Source organism: Phodopus roborovskii, unplaced genomic scaffold (assembly GCF_943737965.1).
Source record: "Phodopus roborovskii unplaced genomic scaffold, PHOROB, whole genome shotgun sequence".
Taxonomy (NCBI): domain Eukaryota; kingdom Metazoa; phylum Chordata; class Mammalia; order Rodentia; family Cricetidae; genus Phodopus; species Phodopus roborovskii.
The window spans coordinates 15,049,909-15,065,949 of record NW_026126514.1 but is presented as its reverse complement, the minus strand read 5'-3'; the positions used below and the strand labels follow the sequence as shown (position 1 = coordinate 15,065,949).

At 33.8% G+C, this 16,041-nt stretch overlaps 1 protein-coding gene across 3 annotated transcripts in view; it reads left to right on the top strand.

Annotated features, from left to right (window-relative positions):
* The window catches only part of Mdga2 (MAM domain containing glycosylphosphatidylinositol anchor 2), a 761,827-nt gene that overhangs the window by 731,984 nt on the left and 13,802 nt on the right, over window positions 1-16,041 (top strand). For all 3 annotated transcript variants that reach the window (XR_007835196.1, XR_007835197.1, XM_051195916.1), the window contains exons 13-15: window positions 738-893; window positions 1,317-1,475; window positions 15,300-15,430. Coding sequence is in view for 1 of the 3 variants with exons in the window: in XM_051195916.1 (XP_051051873.1) it covers window positions 738-893; window positions 1,317-1,475; window positions 15,300-15,430 (446 nt within the window). In the remaining 2 variants the exon portion in view is untranslated. The remainder of the gene's footprint in view (window positions 1-737; window positions 894-1,316; window positions 1,476-15,299; window positions 15,431-16,041) is intronic.

Sequence of the window (16,041 nt, the reverse complement as noted above, 5' to 3'; positions counted from 1 at the left end):
GAGTATTGCTAGAGGTCAGGGCATAAAAAATTACACGCTCAAGGTGTACATGTTTAAAATGTTATCAAGTGAATTCAGTAGTTTCATTTTCTTTATTTTTGTTTCTTAAAACAAGGTCTTGTTTATAGTAAAGGCTATCTTGGGATTTACTGTGCATTTTAAAGTCGTGGTGGTTTTACTACTGCTGTTTCCTTGGTGCTAGGAATATGAGTTTGTGCCACCACTCCTGTTATAGAATGTTTATTTTCTAATTGCCACTTATGTCTCAGCTGTTCCAATGCATTAAAAAAAAAGTTAGGAAAATTCTCCATGCAGAAGTCAAATGTGAATTGTTTTATTAATTTGACTAATTTGTTTGCTTCTGAACAAAAGATTTGGGCCTTAATTATGTTGTAAGATACTGCTTTAATGTAAAGCAAGATAGTACTCTTTGGAAACTATAGGGAATATGAAAGAGAAAAGCAGAAAGGGCATGATGGGTAAACAGGGAGAGGGAGAGATACAATCAAAGGGCATGTGTGTGTGTATGGAAATGCTAGGATGATGCCCACTACTTTGTAAAATTAAAATAACCTAATTAAATCATTACTCTTTTTCACCAAAAATTATAATAGTACTATGTTTAGTTCTATATTTCTGTACTGTTATTGCATGGCAATATTTGAAATTTTTCTAATAAAACATTACAATGCTCAATTTAATTAATGTTTATTATTTTAATTAAAATGTGTTAACAGGAGAATTTCACTGTGGATTTGAAGATGGTAACATTTGTTTGTTCACTCAAGATGACACTGATAATTTTGACTGGACAAAACAAAGTACTGCGACAAGAAATACAAAATACACTCCTAACACGGGGCCTAATGCGGATCGCAGTGGTTCCAAAGAAGGTAAGGGGTTTACAGAACTGTGTGCACACAGCAACTAGAGCTGTAAATGTTCCAACAGTGCAGTACAAGTGAGTAGTAAGCTATGTACTTGAGAATCATAGAGTAAATCATTATATCTTTACATACTATCAGCAATTAAGTTATTTCCAAAGTTTGTGGCCATTATTGTTTTCTCAAACCTCTGTGATAAACGTAGTTGAGAGATCAGTGTTATTGTTTATTTTTGTGCTAATTCATCTCTAAAATTACCATTTTTCAGCTTTTTATGTCTTATTTTTCTGTTAAAATCATAATAAAAAATAATTGTGCATAGCCATACAATAGTATCAACTTTGATTTTGAATTCAAGCTCTGAAATGTCATAATAACATTCTATGTTTCCTCATAAAAATGGACTCCAACACTTGCTTTTCCTACTTTCAGGTTTTTATATGTACATTGAAACATCTAGACCCAGACTAGAAGGTGAAAAGGCTCGACTTCTCAGTCCTGTATTCAGCATAGCTCCAAAAAATCCCTATGGACCAACAAACACTGCATATTGTTTCAGTTTCTTCTACCACATGTACGGGCAACATATAGGTAAGATGACAAAACGTTCTACCTTCTGTTCACCAATCCTAATAAAGTTGCATACAATGCATGAAGACAGCTTCAGTCAGAGAATACTAAATCTTTTATATGACTTGCCTATAGATGCCCTCCCATCTGACACTGAGGCAAGAGTTTTCAGACTGAGCATCATTGTCTCATTGAGTCCTGAGTGAGGCAGCCCATCATTAGAGTCTATTCTCCATGCACTCGTGCATGAAAACTGACATGATGTAATTTAGGCTTTGTTTCCCAAGATTGATGCATATTTATGATGAAGAAAAGGAATATTGTTATACAAACAAGTACTTTAAAACTCTCCATATATTAATAATAGTGTTATGTTTGTTTTTATGTGCATAGAACACACTAAATACAATTTAAAAATTTCAGGGCTGAAGGGATGCAAAACTGAAGGCATCTACTTTTGCATACTTCACACAGTAGTCATGAAAGTTATCATGAGTCATGACGTAATTGATAACAAGAGTACCATGTAGCCACAAGTGAACTTAACACACCCCAAATTTCCAGTTTTTTGTTTTTGTTTTTGGTTTGTATGTGTGCATGTGCAGTGCTGAAGTCCAGAGAAATGAACACCAAATTTATAGTTTAAAAGTAACCAATTGATAATACAGTTAGTACAAAAAAACAGATCTACTGATCTGCATATGTTGGAAGTATATGATTTAAAATGATGAGAACATATAGTTGATATGTGAAAAACAGAAAACAATTATATCTGCAGCCTATTGCCGTGTTAAATTGTGGCCCTATGTTTAAGACCGCTGTTGTGGGCTTACTAGAGATACTAGAGATACACATTTATGTCCTCCCTAAACTAAGACACAGTCCTGAGTAATACAGCCTGTATAGCCACACAGAGCTTGATCAAGGGATTATACATCTGTATCAAGGTGAGAAATGAAATGGTATTTCTAAACAAGGGAAGACAGTCTCCTTGTGAGTAGATAGGTAGAATTAACACTGGTCCATTATGACCTTACTATCTTGATGTGTACTAACAAAAACAATGTAAATATGCATTGGCATGAATTTCTAAACTCAGTCACATAGTGCACATACCCGCTACCATATTGTTTAAGCTGCTTTCCTCGCTGTAAAAGTGAGCATTATGGTCCATTGTTTCCATTAAGGAAACTGAACCTCACAAGGTTAGTGTGGATGGGTCTGTCATGCTCTTCATTCACTTTCATGGATGTACTACACCAGTGTTCTTCCCAGAACAGCTGCAAGTGACAGATAACAAGTGAAGTGAAAAGTGCCCACAACCTGAAACACAACAGACACAAGGGAACTATGGTAGAAGCACACAGTCATCTTTAGTTTTGCAGAAATCACTTTGAATATGTGTTCTTAGCCCCCTCATATGAAATTGAGAACAATGATTCCTGTATTTAAAAGCTCTAGTTTGGATTTACAACACCATAATGACCACCATCTCTGAGGTAACAGACCATAGTCTTCTGATTGTTTGATACTCAAATATCCCTTATGAAAGGCAAATTGTGGTTATTTCTTTTAATTTTCACAATAGACACTTTGGCTTGTTAAGATAAGTATCCTCTTTCTCAGATAAAGACACTGAAATGCAGGGTTCTGATTATCAGGCCCAACACACAGCTCATAGTGAAGTCATAATTCAATCTAGGAAGCTAGACCAAGCCGCTACTCTGCAAGAAGACTTACTGAAGTTTCGTGAAAGCCTGCCTCAGTTTGTGACAGTGAGTTGGTAGTCACAGTGAGTTATTACAGACTCTACCAATGAGAAGCAGGAGATTTTTGACAATAGAAGTAAATACTCCAGAGATGACTAATATCTCTGGACTAGAGAACAGGTACAGGAAAAATGCTGTAAAAGCCTTGGGCATAAGTGGCTATCATATTACTCTATATTAACAATGAAAGAAATGGTTCATCTCAAAATTCTTACTCCCCTCAGTCATTGTCAGGAGAAAATATTAATGGTAGATTTAGCCCATATATAAATGTTCTTTTTGTTTATCATGCATATTTTACTTACTATCATTTCTAAAATATATTTTTAAAATTTTCTCTACCCTTTCATAATGTATCTAGAAATAGGTTAAAAAAATCTAAGATCAAGAATATATATATATATATATATATATATATATATATATATATATATATTACATGAGACCAGCACTTTTTGAGATTCTTTTAGAGTTGTCCAGATACTTATGAGATCAAAATTACTTCCAACAACAATCTAACTTCCCTGCCTTCCCTTCACTCTTAGCAAATACCCACCAAAATCTCCACCACTCTTATTCAAAATATCTGTGGCATTGGATTTTCTTCCTAAGTACATTTTTGTCATTTTGAGCCTGTTGATGTCATTTCCCAATTATTTTTTAAACGCTCAAGAGGAGCAGGTTAGGTTCCCAGTCTATCACTTGCATCCTCTAAATAGAGAATATGCACAAAAAATTGCAAAAAATTTAAGTAAATATACTTCTCCAAGACTGTGTATTAAACTAGAGTCAGACAGAATATAGGCATGCCTTGTTTTATTAGAGTTTCTTTTATTGCATCTACCAGATACTGCATTATTTATATATAGAAAGTTGGACAACTCTGAATCAAGTTTGTATTGATGCAAAAACTTAGTGCTCCCCGCAAAGAGGAGAGGTAGTTTATTCTGGAACCAGTATGAGTGACCATAGCCCAAGATCACAGATTTAGATTTTTCCAAATTCAGTATCCCAAAGCAGTAACAGTTTGATGATGCCTTCATAGTAACAGAATAAATCAAGGTACCCTTAAAATACATTTGTTGCAATATTAGCTGTGGGCTATAGCAAGGCAGTGAAGTCTCAGCTATGGGCTTCAGATGCCATCTGACAGCACTGTTGGCCCTTCAGTTGGTTATAAACTAGGTTTCTACTGATACATACCAAGGGACTCTTGTGATGGCTGTAAAAATATTTGGTCATGTACAGATGAAGGCAATAAATGACTATAAAGAGTGATGCTAAAGAAGCCTCAAAATAATATCTGTGGGTCTGCAGCGTCCCAAATTTTCCACATCTTCAATATTCTGATCTGTTAGTCAGCCTTGCAAAAGGTTCGGTGGAAGGTATGTTTCTTTTCAGGAACGTTCTTCACCTTTGTGTGTGCCATTGTCCTATAGCAAGGATTCCCTCGGTCCTTTTGTTTGTGTTGTGTTTGGATAATTGTCAAAATATTTGAAATTTTCTTAGCTGTATTTTATCTGCTTTAATGATCTATTGTCTTTGATGAAACTACTCTAACTATTTGGAGTCATCAGAAAATATGCTCCAAATGATGGTGTTCTGCCTGCTACTTGCTCAGGTTGTTCCTTCATATGCCCCTCTTCTTCGGCTTCCTCAGGCCATGAGCCCCAACTCATTGAATTTAGGTCAATCAATATTCCTAAAGTGGCCTGTAAATGTTCAAGTGAAAGAGAGGAAGGTATGAGAAGAGCCCAGGAGAGTTACACAATAAGTTTGTTGAAGTAAACCTTTACCAATTTGTTAGTGCAGAGAAAAACAAAACAAAACAAAACAAAAACACACCTGGAGACATCAAAAGTGCTTCTTTATTAGTTCATAAATGCCAGGTAAACAAGCCAGGCTTGGTACTGATGCAAAGAAACATTCATTGGTCTGTTCGATCAAACCAGGCACAGCAATCTTTTATGTCAAAGACCAACACAGAATAAGACTTTAACTCTTTACAGCTCAATCATGGCTGGAAAAATGTAAGAAACTACAAAAAATTACCTTGAAAGTAGTTGATTCATGAGGTTTAAAGTAGGAAATGTTCCCCACAACACAATAACAAAAATCACAATTCTGAGTGAAATGGGTGCTGGTGTAAAACCTGCCACATATTTTCCAGAGGATTCTTATAAATGAGTGAAGAAGGTGAGTACATTAAACAGCAGACTTTCAATCCAGAGCACTAAGGGTTGCACAGAGCAAAAAAGTAGGAAGTACTTTCATTTCTAGAAAAGTTTCATAGAGAGGATAATACAATCCCTGAATTCAAAGGTCAAACTCACACCCATGGTAGGACTAAAGAGTTAATACAGCTGGTGACTTTTCACTGAAGGTAAAGTTCACAAGCCATCCTGAGATTTCTAGGGACACGATGCTATTTAAAGTTACTATCCCTGTGTTTTGTAAATGGATTAAGAAATGCTGAATGACAGCACATGTGTTTAGGCTTATTGATGTTGTTAACTCACAGTGGAGGGCAACTATGAAGGAAAACAATAGTCCTTTGAAAATACTGCTGCTCTGTGACTATGTCCCTGACCACCCAAGAGCTGACAGTGAAAGGCAATTTTTGTTCACCATAAACCTACTTATTATAATCCCCTCTGGAGGACATGGAAAAGATACAAATTTGGCACCCACCTAAGTATAATTGTTTTCTAAGTCTTCGGCTACTGGACTACAGTTTATCTGGTGTACACAGTCAATTGAAATTCCAGAAAGAATTCACAGTGCAGATGTATGTAGCTTCTTCCGTAGTAGGAGCTGCTTCACATAGATTAGTTTATTAGGTAGAATCTACTGCTGAAGAGACTCTGAAGAATGATGAAATGACAACAAAAGATGTAAGGAAACGGTATCTTAAACTTAGTCGATAAAAGGATGAGAAGGTTTCTTGGGTTGATGTTAATTTTGAGAAAAATCTACTGTGAATCACGTGCTGTCAAACAGTGTCACATGCTACCCAGAAATCTTTTGTAAAATAAAATATCAATCAATGTGGCAAACCTCGCTACTATGTATTTTAAGACATTGACTTAACCAGTCAACCTTCTGAAACCCCTAGAGTAGTCAGTTAGCAGCCATTAACATCAAGATAAGGCCTTCCTTGTGCCGCTGGAAGTTTCTGTGAAGGCTAGTGACTATTAGTGTATTTTAGTAATAAAGCATTTTAATTAAAGTACAGATATTGTTCGCAAGCAAAATGCATTACATACTTAGTAAACTGCAACATCATATAACCAAACAAGAAAAAAGGCAAACACTGTATGTGTTGACATTAGCGTTATTAAAATAATATAGAATTGAGCCTGCATCATCTTTGACATATGCCTACTATCTTTGTACATTAACTCAGACTCTCATTTATCTGTAAATCTAATACATCTATGGTCATTCACTTGGCAAATAGTAATTTTGGTTATATGGATTCCTTATTTAAAAAAAATGACCTTTTCTGGATGTATGATATACTAATTTCATTTATTACTTTATGGTTAATTGTGATTAAGTCTTAAAATCTTAATAACAGGTAACATATTGACAGTCAGCATCGTGTAACAATACAAGAATTAAGCCATTCCACTAAAGTCATGTCTTATTTATTTGGCCATTGCTGTATGACTAATTTACACCCCCCCAAAAAAAATCCTGTGATTTAAACTGAACTTTTGTCTCACAGTATCTGTCAGTCACTAGAGCACATATAGTTTGCCTGAGTGTCCATGGCTCAACATCATGTTTTGAAGTTGTTATTAGTATAACAAGAAAGGACTCCAGTCTAATTTCAAGAGTTAACTTGGGAAGGATCCTCATTAAAGACCACTTAAATGCTGCCCTTAGGCCTTGGGACACTAATGTTTTGCTGGGTGTTGTCCAGAGTTTTCCCTTGATTTTTGGAGTATGAGTAACTATCCCCACTGAGCTGTCCTATATCATGGAGCAGGCTTCCTTCAAAGGAAGTAACATATAATAGATAAAGCAAATGAATCCCGAAAGTATTTATAAATTAATACCAAATTGACTTCACAATGTCTTGATTGGTTTTAATTATCATAGATAAGCCCTTACCCAAGGAGAGAGAATTATACAAGAATATTCATGCTGGAAGGTTTAGCTGATAGGCACAATTTCACGACTGTCTGCCACACTGGTATAATTGTGTGTCTGTTAGATGCTTTATCAAGATTGACTGGGAAATGTGTTTCTAATCAAAGATGATCTGCTGACAGTTAAAGGTTAATTTATTTATAAATGATATATGTACATAGCTTAATATCTGTTGTTGAGATAAAAACACCCTGACAAAATGACTGTATGAGGACTTATTTTAGTTCACAATTTCAGATTATTGTCCAGGCCTGTGAGGAAGTTATAATAGCAGGCTCTGGAGACAGCTGGTCATATGACATCCACAATAGCAAGCAGAGAGAGAAAAAAAATGCATAAATGTTTATTTTCTTTTTGCTTATGAACAGCTCAATTTCTCTACGCTTATAGAGCTTAAGATCCCTGGCTTAGCAAGTATCCCTTACAAAAGGCTAGGTCATCCCATATCAATTGACTTAGTTAAGGATAACCCACTAATAGATGTACCCATCAGCCAACCTGATCCAGACAGCCCCTCATTGAGACCTTAATTCCAAGTGTTTCTAAGTTATGTCGAGCTGACAACTAAAACTGATTATGACAATGTGAGGTTTAGCTATTAATAACACTTATATATTAACATTTCTGTATCTCCCAGTGAACTACTTAATTCTTAATGAATTGAAAGAACCTCTAAAATTCTAAAGAAACTGAATTTCATTGAAGTTACTAGATATGGTAAAAGTTTTCTAAATTAAAAAAAAAAATGTAAGCTAGAAGCATCACACTGTCCCAAAAATTAACAGTAAAATGCAGAACACATTTATAAAAAAAAAATGAGAATTAGGCAAGCTTCTGCCTCTGGAGAGCCTATTGTACTGTGAAGCCCCAGAGAGGAAAAGAAGAAGAGGTAATGAATGAGTTATTCTTCTGTGATTCTAATAACCACAATGGTGAAGAAGAAATGACAGAACAAAGATATGTGGGCACACAGAGGTCCTGATTTAAGAAGGAAAGTTGACAGATGCTATAAGTCCACAGGGAAGAAATTTTTGTGAAGAGGTAGGAATGTGGTGCCTAGATAATGGAATTATCCCCAAAGAAATGAACTAATACAACTTCCAATGAAGTGAGAAAAAAATAATTATGTAAGAACATGGTTTCTGATGCATTTCTGAAAGCAAGAACAGCAGGCAACATGAAAGTCTCATCTTCTCTCTAAAATAAATATGAAGTATATGGTCCAAGAATGGACAGTTTTAGAAGAAGGTAAAATGGAATAAAACTTAATAGGTGGAGAGGTCGGGGTGATGACCAAGGTCTTTGGGACTCTGAATTGTGTCTCAAGCTACAAAAGAGAAGCTCAGTTAAAATCTTACTACTTCAAGCAAGCAGTGCAGAGTCAGACTCCTGATTCCCAGCCTTTCCCTGGCCTATGATCAAATCCATCCCTTAAAATCTGAAACATAAAAGCCCTGAGGACATATTCACCACCCCATCCCACCCCTACTACTCACACGTTTATCCAGTTTGTAGCTGTGGTGGGCGACTTGTGCCCATTTACAGCAATGTGTGCAACCAAAAAGAAAAGTATACTTAATACAGTATTAGGCATATTTTTACAACTTTATTTTGTAAATCAGCTATGCAGTTCTTGAATGTCACAGTGTCAAAAAGTTAGTCATGCAAGCAAGGACAGTCTGTTGTAATTGTATTTGGCACTCTTCAAGTTCTGTGGAGTTTCCCAGTCTCTGACCTTCTTCCTGATGGACTGTGCTTCCTGAGGGTAGGAACAATGACTCTTCACATGGTGTGGGATCCTGCATATACATATTAACTATTTACTTAAACACTGAATAAATATTCATTTATGAATACATATTTTTTTAAATTATGTGATCGAGTTAATTCCTTTTCTCTTTCTGGGCAATTAGTATTTTCCTTCAAAATACAGCTGAAGGACATCTTCAGCGTTTATTGTCAGGCCTGTCTGCTCCCTTTATTTTCATAACTCCTGGTACAAATATCTGCATCTGTCACACTGAGGCTGTTCCACTGAGAACAATAGCTAAGATGAATTTGTACCTGATTCTTCAGAACAAGTGCTTAATAGGTTTAAAAGATGACCTGAAGTAGCAACATTACCTTTCATTTGTATTAAAAGAATAACAAGAGAAAGTATAAGGAGTATAGACAGGAAATGGAAGACAGTTCAAGAAAACTTCTTCCATTGTATAAATGAGAAAATACTAAGTTAATTATTGTCCCCCAGTGAATTTGCATCGAAGGCTCTGGTATATACCTTAATAATTCAAGAATAATGACTTAGTAAGACTACCCACCAATAGTGTCACAGATATAAGGCATCCTTAAATAAATGCCCTGATAAGCATAAGAAAGTGAAATTGTGTCTGAAATGCTGTGGCATGTCATATGATGATTTAACTTAATATAGAAATGGTTTTTTAGGATCTCGAGTTAATATCTTATTAACCCTCTCTTTATAAAAAAATATCTTTAGTTATTCTTTCGCAAGAAGTGGATTAATAGTTTTTGGACTATTATTGTGATATGCTGCAATTCAAATATTTTAAAGAAGTGATAGAGTGTATTCCTCTTAATAGTATGGGGCATTGGCATATGATCACAAGTATACTGAATACATGTAAGAAAATACTATTTTTAAGATTCTTCTTTGATTGGAGACATGGTTCAGAGGTTAAGGGAACTGGAATTCCTAGCATCCCTATCAGGTCACTAAGAACTGACTCTCGTCCATGGACAGCTTCATGATCAGGGTGCACATGCAGACAACCAACCAGACACATACTGGTGAATTCACAAAATTAAGTTCCACGATAATTCAATTTCTAGGTTGTTCAGGAAATACAACAGGAGGATCCTTAGTATTCTTTATTTGAATATTAGATATTAGAAATTCTACTGTGGCGATTATAATAGCGATATCTGTTAAGAGTAAGTCAGTGATTTCAATGAAGACTTACTTATATTTAACAACTGACATCACAGGACATTCATTTTTTAAACTGCTTCTTTAATGACAATGTTTAGAGTAGGAGATTTGATTAGAATCTAGCTATGACTTTTTCTGCTTCCTATGAACAAACACTATTGGATACAGTTATCATAGACACTCTGATAAAACTGTAATTAACCACTAATGCATTTAGCTCTTAATACTTGTTTCAAAATCACAAACAACCTCTGAAATTATTTTCCTCCTCTATATTACTCTTCAAAATGTTGGTTCTATATTTTAATTATAGAAGAAAAGGGTTTTATTATGGCATTTCCATACATGAATATAATGTGCATTGCTTATAGTCACATCTTTCCTACACACTGAAGGTGAACCTTTAGAATGTGTTAATAGCGGCCAGAATATTTAAAGAAAGTTAAGTATGTGAGCTCCAGTGGATAAATAATATGATTTTGTCACCTAAAGAAATGATAAAAAAAAAAAAGAATTTAGCTGGGTTTTCTTCTCATCCAATGGATCAAACATTTAAATTCGCTTTATTGCAAGTAAAGATTTAATATTGATATTTTTTTTACTCATAAATCTTACTGTCCAGTTTATCAAGACTAATTGCATGAGGTGGGTGCTTAGTCCTGTTTAAAGTTTTATAGATGATAACAGAGAATTATGGTAAATGTTTCCTATTAATCAAATGTTTTTTTCAGGGAGTTGACTTACTGAGTAAAAGAAAATATATTCAATCAAATGTGTAACATGCCTATACTGTGGGTGAACAAGAAAGAAACACCAGGACAACAAAATTATCATGAAACTTTCTTTGTAGAGTTAGAAAGAACAGCACCCTCCAGTAGAAGTAAGTAGGAGAAGGTAGAAAGCAAAAGTTGCAGATATGAGAATCAGTAGAAACTAAGGTGTGAAATGGAGAACACTGGTCCAGGGGGAGGGTTAGAGCTAAAGAGCCTACAGATGCAAATAAGGGATCTAAAATAGCATGGTAGAAGACCAGAAAAGAGTGCCACTACAGAAAAATTTGTAGTATAAATTCACCTAGATGCTAGAAGCATGGTAATGATGGGAAAAATTGACCTGACCCTTTGGTTTAAGATATTGTTGCAATTGCTTGTTGAAAAACAGTATCAGTGCACCCATCTCAATTCAAGCAGGAAATGATAGCTTCATAATTTCTCACTTTGTATGTGTGCATTAAACAAATGATGCTAATAATTACCTATCAATATACATAGATCTTGCCTGGAGTCAGATAATTTTGTGGCACTCTCATCTTTACATAGGATGTGAAACTGCAATTAACAAGTCTATGTTACCGATTATAATAAAAATGCTATTTAAATGCAACTGGTATCCAAACCTTAGAATAAACCAAATTATAAATTAATTCTTACAAACTTCTCAATTTCAAGTATCTATGGTAAAGATGAATGTACGTTTTAGGATGTATCATTAAATTGCTTTCTAAAACATCTAATATGTTTTAGAGTTAAATAATCAAGAGGCAATTATGTGAAGACTTAAAGAAAAATGATAACTATGTAATCATGATGGTAAATAATGTTGATGAATTAAAATTACATTTTATATGGTAATTGAAATGAAATACTATTAAATATTAATGATTGATATTGAAAAAGAAGAAGCTCTAATTATGGCCATTATCTATTATATAAAACAACTGAAGTCATTTTAGCCTTTGATTACTGGGATCCAAGGAAAAGAAATCTATGGTTCACTCAGCTATTTCCAACATTTATCATAAAACTACGTAACATTAGAAGATCCTTGGGGATGACTAAGTTTGAAATTCTGACATCCGGTGCCTACTCAAACATAAACCACCTCTCTGTGGGATTAAAATTACTTTTAAAGGGTATTAACACATTCCATCATGTGCACGTTGGAATTTTTACTATAATAATAGAATAATGTGCTGAATCAGCTCTGCTGACTCTAAGTTCTCCCAAGGAGTTTTATTCTGATGCACAATTTCTACTTTGTTGACCAAGATGACCTGGAATAGGGTCAAATGTCTTTTGATAACAGATTCTGTTTTATGAACTAAAATGGGAAATCCTATGGGGCAAGTCATTTGTTTATTTATGAGCTTCTGCCATTATCTCAGAAACATACCAACTAAAAAACACTGTATTATTCTAGGAGACAATACAACAATTGTTAGCATTGTTTAAACATTAACAGGGGTGGGAGCCTTATTTCAATAATTTATAGTATCTTTCCTTCTTATAAAACAAAATATTTTCCTTTTAAAATATAAGCTAGTTACAATTAACTACAACTCATCCTGTTTAGTCTAAAACTAATTTTAACTCTGAGATGATTTAGATCTGTATTGCTTATAAATAGGCAAAAAAGTTTTCATATAAAATGCATTCCATATGTTAAGAAAAATAAGTAAAGTTTGAATTAATATGCATATTAGAGTTTAGTCAACAAAGAAATTATCACAGCAGGGCATATCCCCCTACAAGAAATGCTCTCTTAAACTCTGAGATAATAGATGTAATTATTCATATAATAATGTCAAGGTTAGTCAGTTTTTCTTCCTATCTCAACACACCTAAAATAAATAACTTTGTAAAAATGGGAGATTTATTTTTGCTCCTGATTTTACATTTTCTGTCTCATGTCACTTGACTTCATGTTTTAAGTCCTGTGGTAAAGCAGTAACATGACATAGTGGCAAGCTGGAGGAAAGCTTCTCACATCATGGAAGCTGGGAATCATAGAGATGGGGAATGAGGAAGGGGATTGGACATGATGCAGCTTTCCAGAATACCTCCCAGGGACCTCCTCCTTCCATCCAGACTCTACCTCTTGGTCTCGCTCCTCAGCCTTCAATAATTTCATCAAATATAAGTCAAATATGTATTGGGTCAAAATTCTAATGATTAGTTCACTTCCAACAGAAGCCACTGTGGGACATTTCAATTCCAGTCTATAGCATTTATAATATATATATAATATATATATATAAAACATATATAATATATATATTAATATGTTTTTCACAAAAGTAAATAATCTCAAATAAATTCTGACAGATTTATTGCCTTCACTGTTTGTTAATTATAATTATAATGATCATATCTAAAAATTAGGATCATTCTTAATCTTTAACCAATCCAGTCATCAATATGGGGAAAAGATCAAGTTTCTTTTAGTTTAATCAATTTTTCCATATGAAAAAATGAAAGAGAAAAAAGATAAGTACTAAATGTGCTCTTTAGAAGAAAAAAAATCACTATAGGATAGTTTTATATTTCAGACAAAGGGATAAAGAGCTAAAAGGTGGAGAGAAAGAGAGGTAAGGGAGACAAAGTTGGGAGAGTGGCAGACAGGCAGCCACAGAACACAGAGAAGCATACCTGTTGAAAAAGATGCACTAACTTTTATTAAATACATGTACAGTTTTTATTAACATATATAGGGAAATGAAAGATAGGAAACAATGGTGAATGAAAGAGTAGTGGGTGAGGAAAAGCAGAACCTAGATAAAATACTACAGTTAGAGAAGTTATAAAAGAATATGGAATGTAGAAGATAATAACTGGATAAAGGATGGTATGATTAGAAACAAAGGAAGAGAAACCACAGTGTAGGAATTAAAGTATTATGCAATAGCATGTTTGTGTGTAAAAATATGTAAGTATCCATTACAGTTTAAGAGAAAATATAAAGAATCTTGTAGTATATAAAACAACAAGAAAACTATAGAACAATAAAAATTCACGTAATTTTATGGATGAATAAACATACATTATTTTCACCTATGTACCTAAATGAATAAAACTTAAGACAAAAGAAGTTTCATCTATTGGCAAGTAAAATGTATTCTTATAGCATGATCTTTGTTCAACATAATAATGCAATATATCATTTCAATGTAGTTGATTTTCATAATTATTTATGTTCAAATATTGACAGCTTCATTGAGGGATATAAAATTTAAACTTTGAGTTTAAAGCCTATCTGTATTTTCTTGTTACATTACATAGGGGAAAATCGCTTAACTCCTATAACTATTCTCATCTGCAATGTGGAATAATTGCAGTCAGCACTTTATAGACCCCCGAGAACATTCATTCCTAATATGAACAAGTCCCTAGCATGCATTATACCATATCAATACTGTTATCATCATTACTTTCCATTTTGTGTGCAAAACATACAAAATTAAAAAGATGTGTTAAATGATGAAAAAAGCTATGTATTTTATGTTCAATACTTCTTTCAGAAGGGAAATAAGACTTATATGAAAGTAAATGTGATTTCATTTTAAAGGAAAAAAAAGATGCTAAATGATTATACAAGTCAAAATGAAGGTCAAATTAGTGTGTGAGCCATTTAGTACATGAGTAAGTGCCCTGCTGGCTTTCTGCTGCTGTTATGATGAATAGCAAATGACAACAAACTGGGGTTAAAACAGGATTGATGCATCACCTTACAGTCTGGAAAATGAAACCAAAATAAATATTAAAACATTGTGGTGCTGAAATCAAGATTGCATCCTTCTGGAGATTCTGGGGAAATCTATTCTTTTGCTTCTTCTTGTTCTTATTCTTTGACTTGTAGATATATCCTCTCTCTTCTGTAGGAGATAACATACTTTACAAGCCTGAATAAAATGCCTTTTGCTGTTGGTCCATATAAGTGTGACTCCATTTAGATCTCACTGAGATTATATAGGACAGCCTCAGAAACCTTAACCTTCACTGCAAATTCATTTAGAGAATATAAGGTAATATTTATTTTCTAGGAAATAGAATGTTGTTATCTCTGGATCACACCATGACAAGATAAGAAGTAGAAGGAGAGAAGGAGACACTAGAATGTTCTGCAAGATTTAATTTTAAATATTTATAAATGTTTGGTTTACAACATAAAATTCCATTGTCATTTTAGGTGTCTTAAATGTATATCTACGTTTGAAAGGGCAGACAACAATAGAGAATCCTCTGTGGTCTTCAAGTGGGAATAAAGGACAACGATGGAATGAGGCTCATGTTAATATATATCCAATTACTTCATTTCAGGTAAGAAATAACTTTGTTCATATTACTGTGTATTGAATGCAATGCTAAATACGTATCCTAAAGAAGCAATAAATAAGATTAATAATCAGAAATTCTGTATAAAACAAATAAAAATCATGTATTTTAGTTTCTCTTCAGTTTGAAAAGCTATTTTAAAAATGTCTATTAACATCCATAAAATAGCATATAGAAAAATAATCTATAAAAACACTAGTTATTTCTAGGCATAACAGTACATGCCTTTAATACCAAAACTTGGGAGTCAACGACCAGTAGATCTCTGAGTTTGAGGCTACAAAGCATGTTCTAATACAACCAGGCCTACACCAAAAAACTCTTTCTCTGGAAATAACAAAACAAAACAACTCAAAGTTTTTGCATAACCATCCATTTCCATAGAATCACTTGCATATATTTTATTCTCTATAGAAAATAATACAGATCTTCACACTATCCATTTGCAGAATAATTATTGATGGAATTTCAAATACATTTTTCACCTCAGTCATTTATCACTTCAAAATCAAAATTTTTTGATAATATTTTTATTTAAATTTGTAACAAGCTTGTTTTACATGTCAATCCCAATTCCCTCATACTCTGCTCCTCCC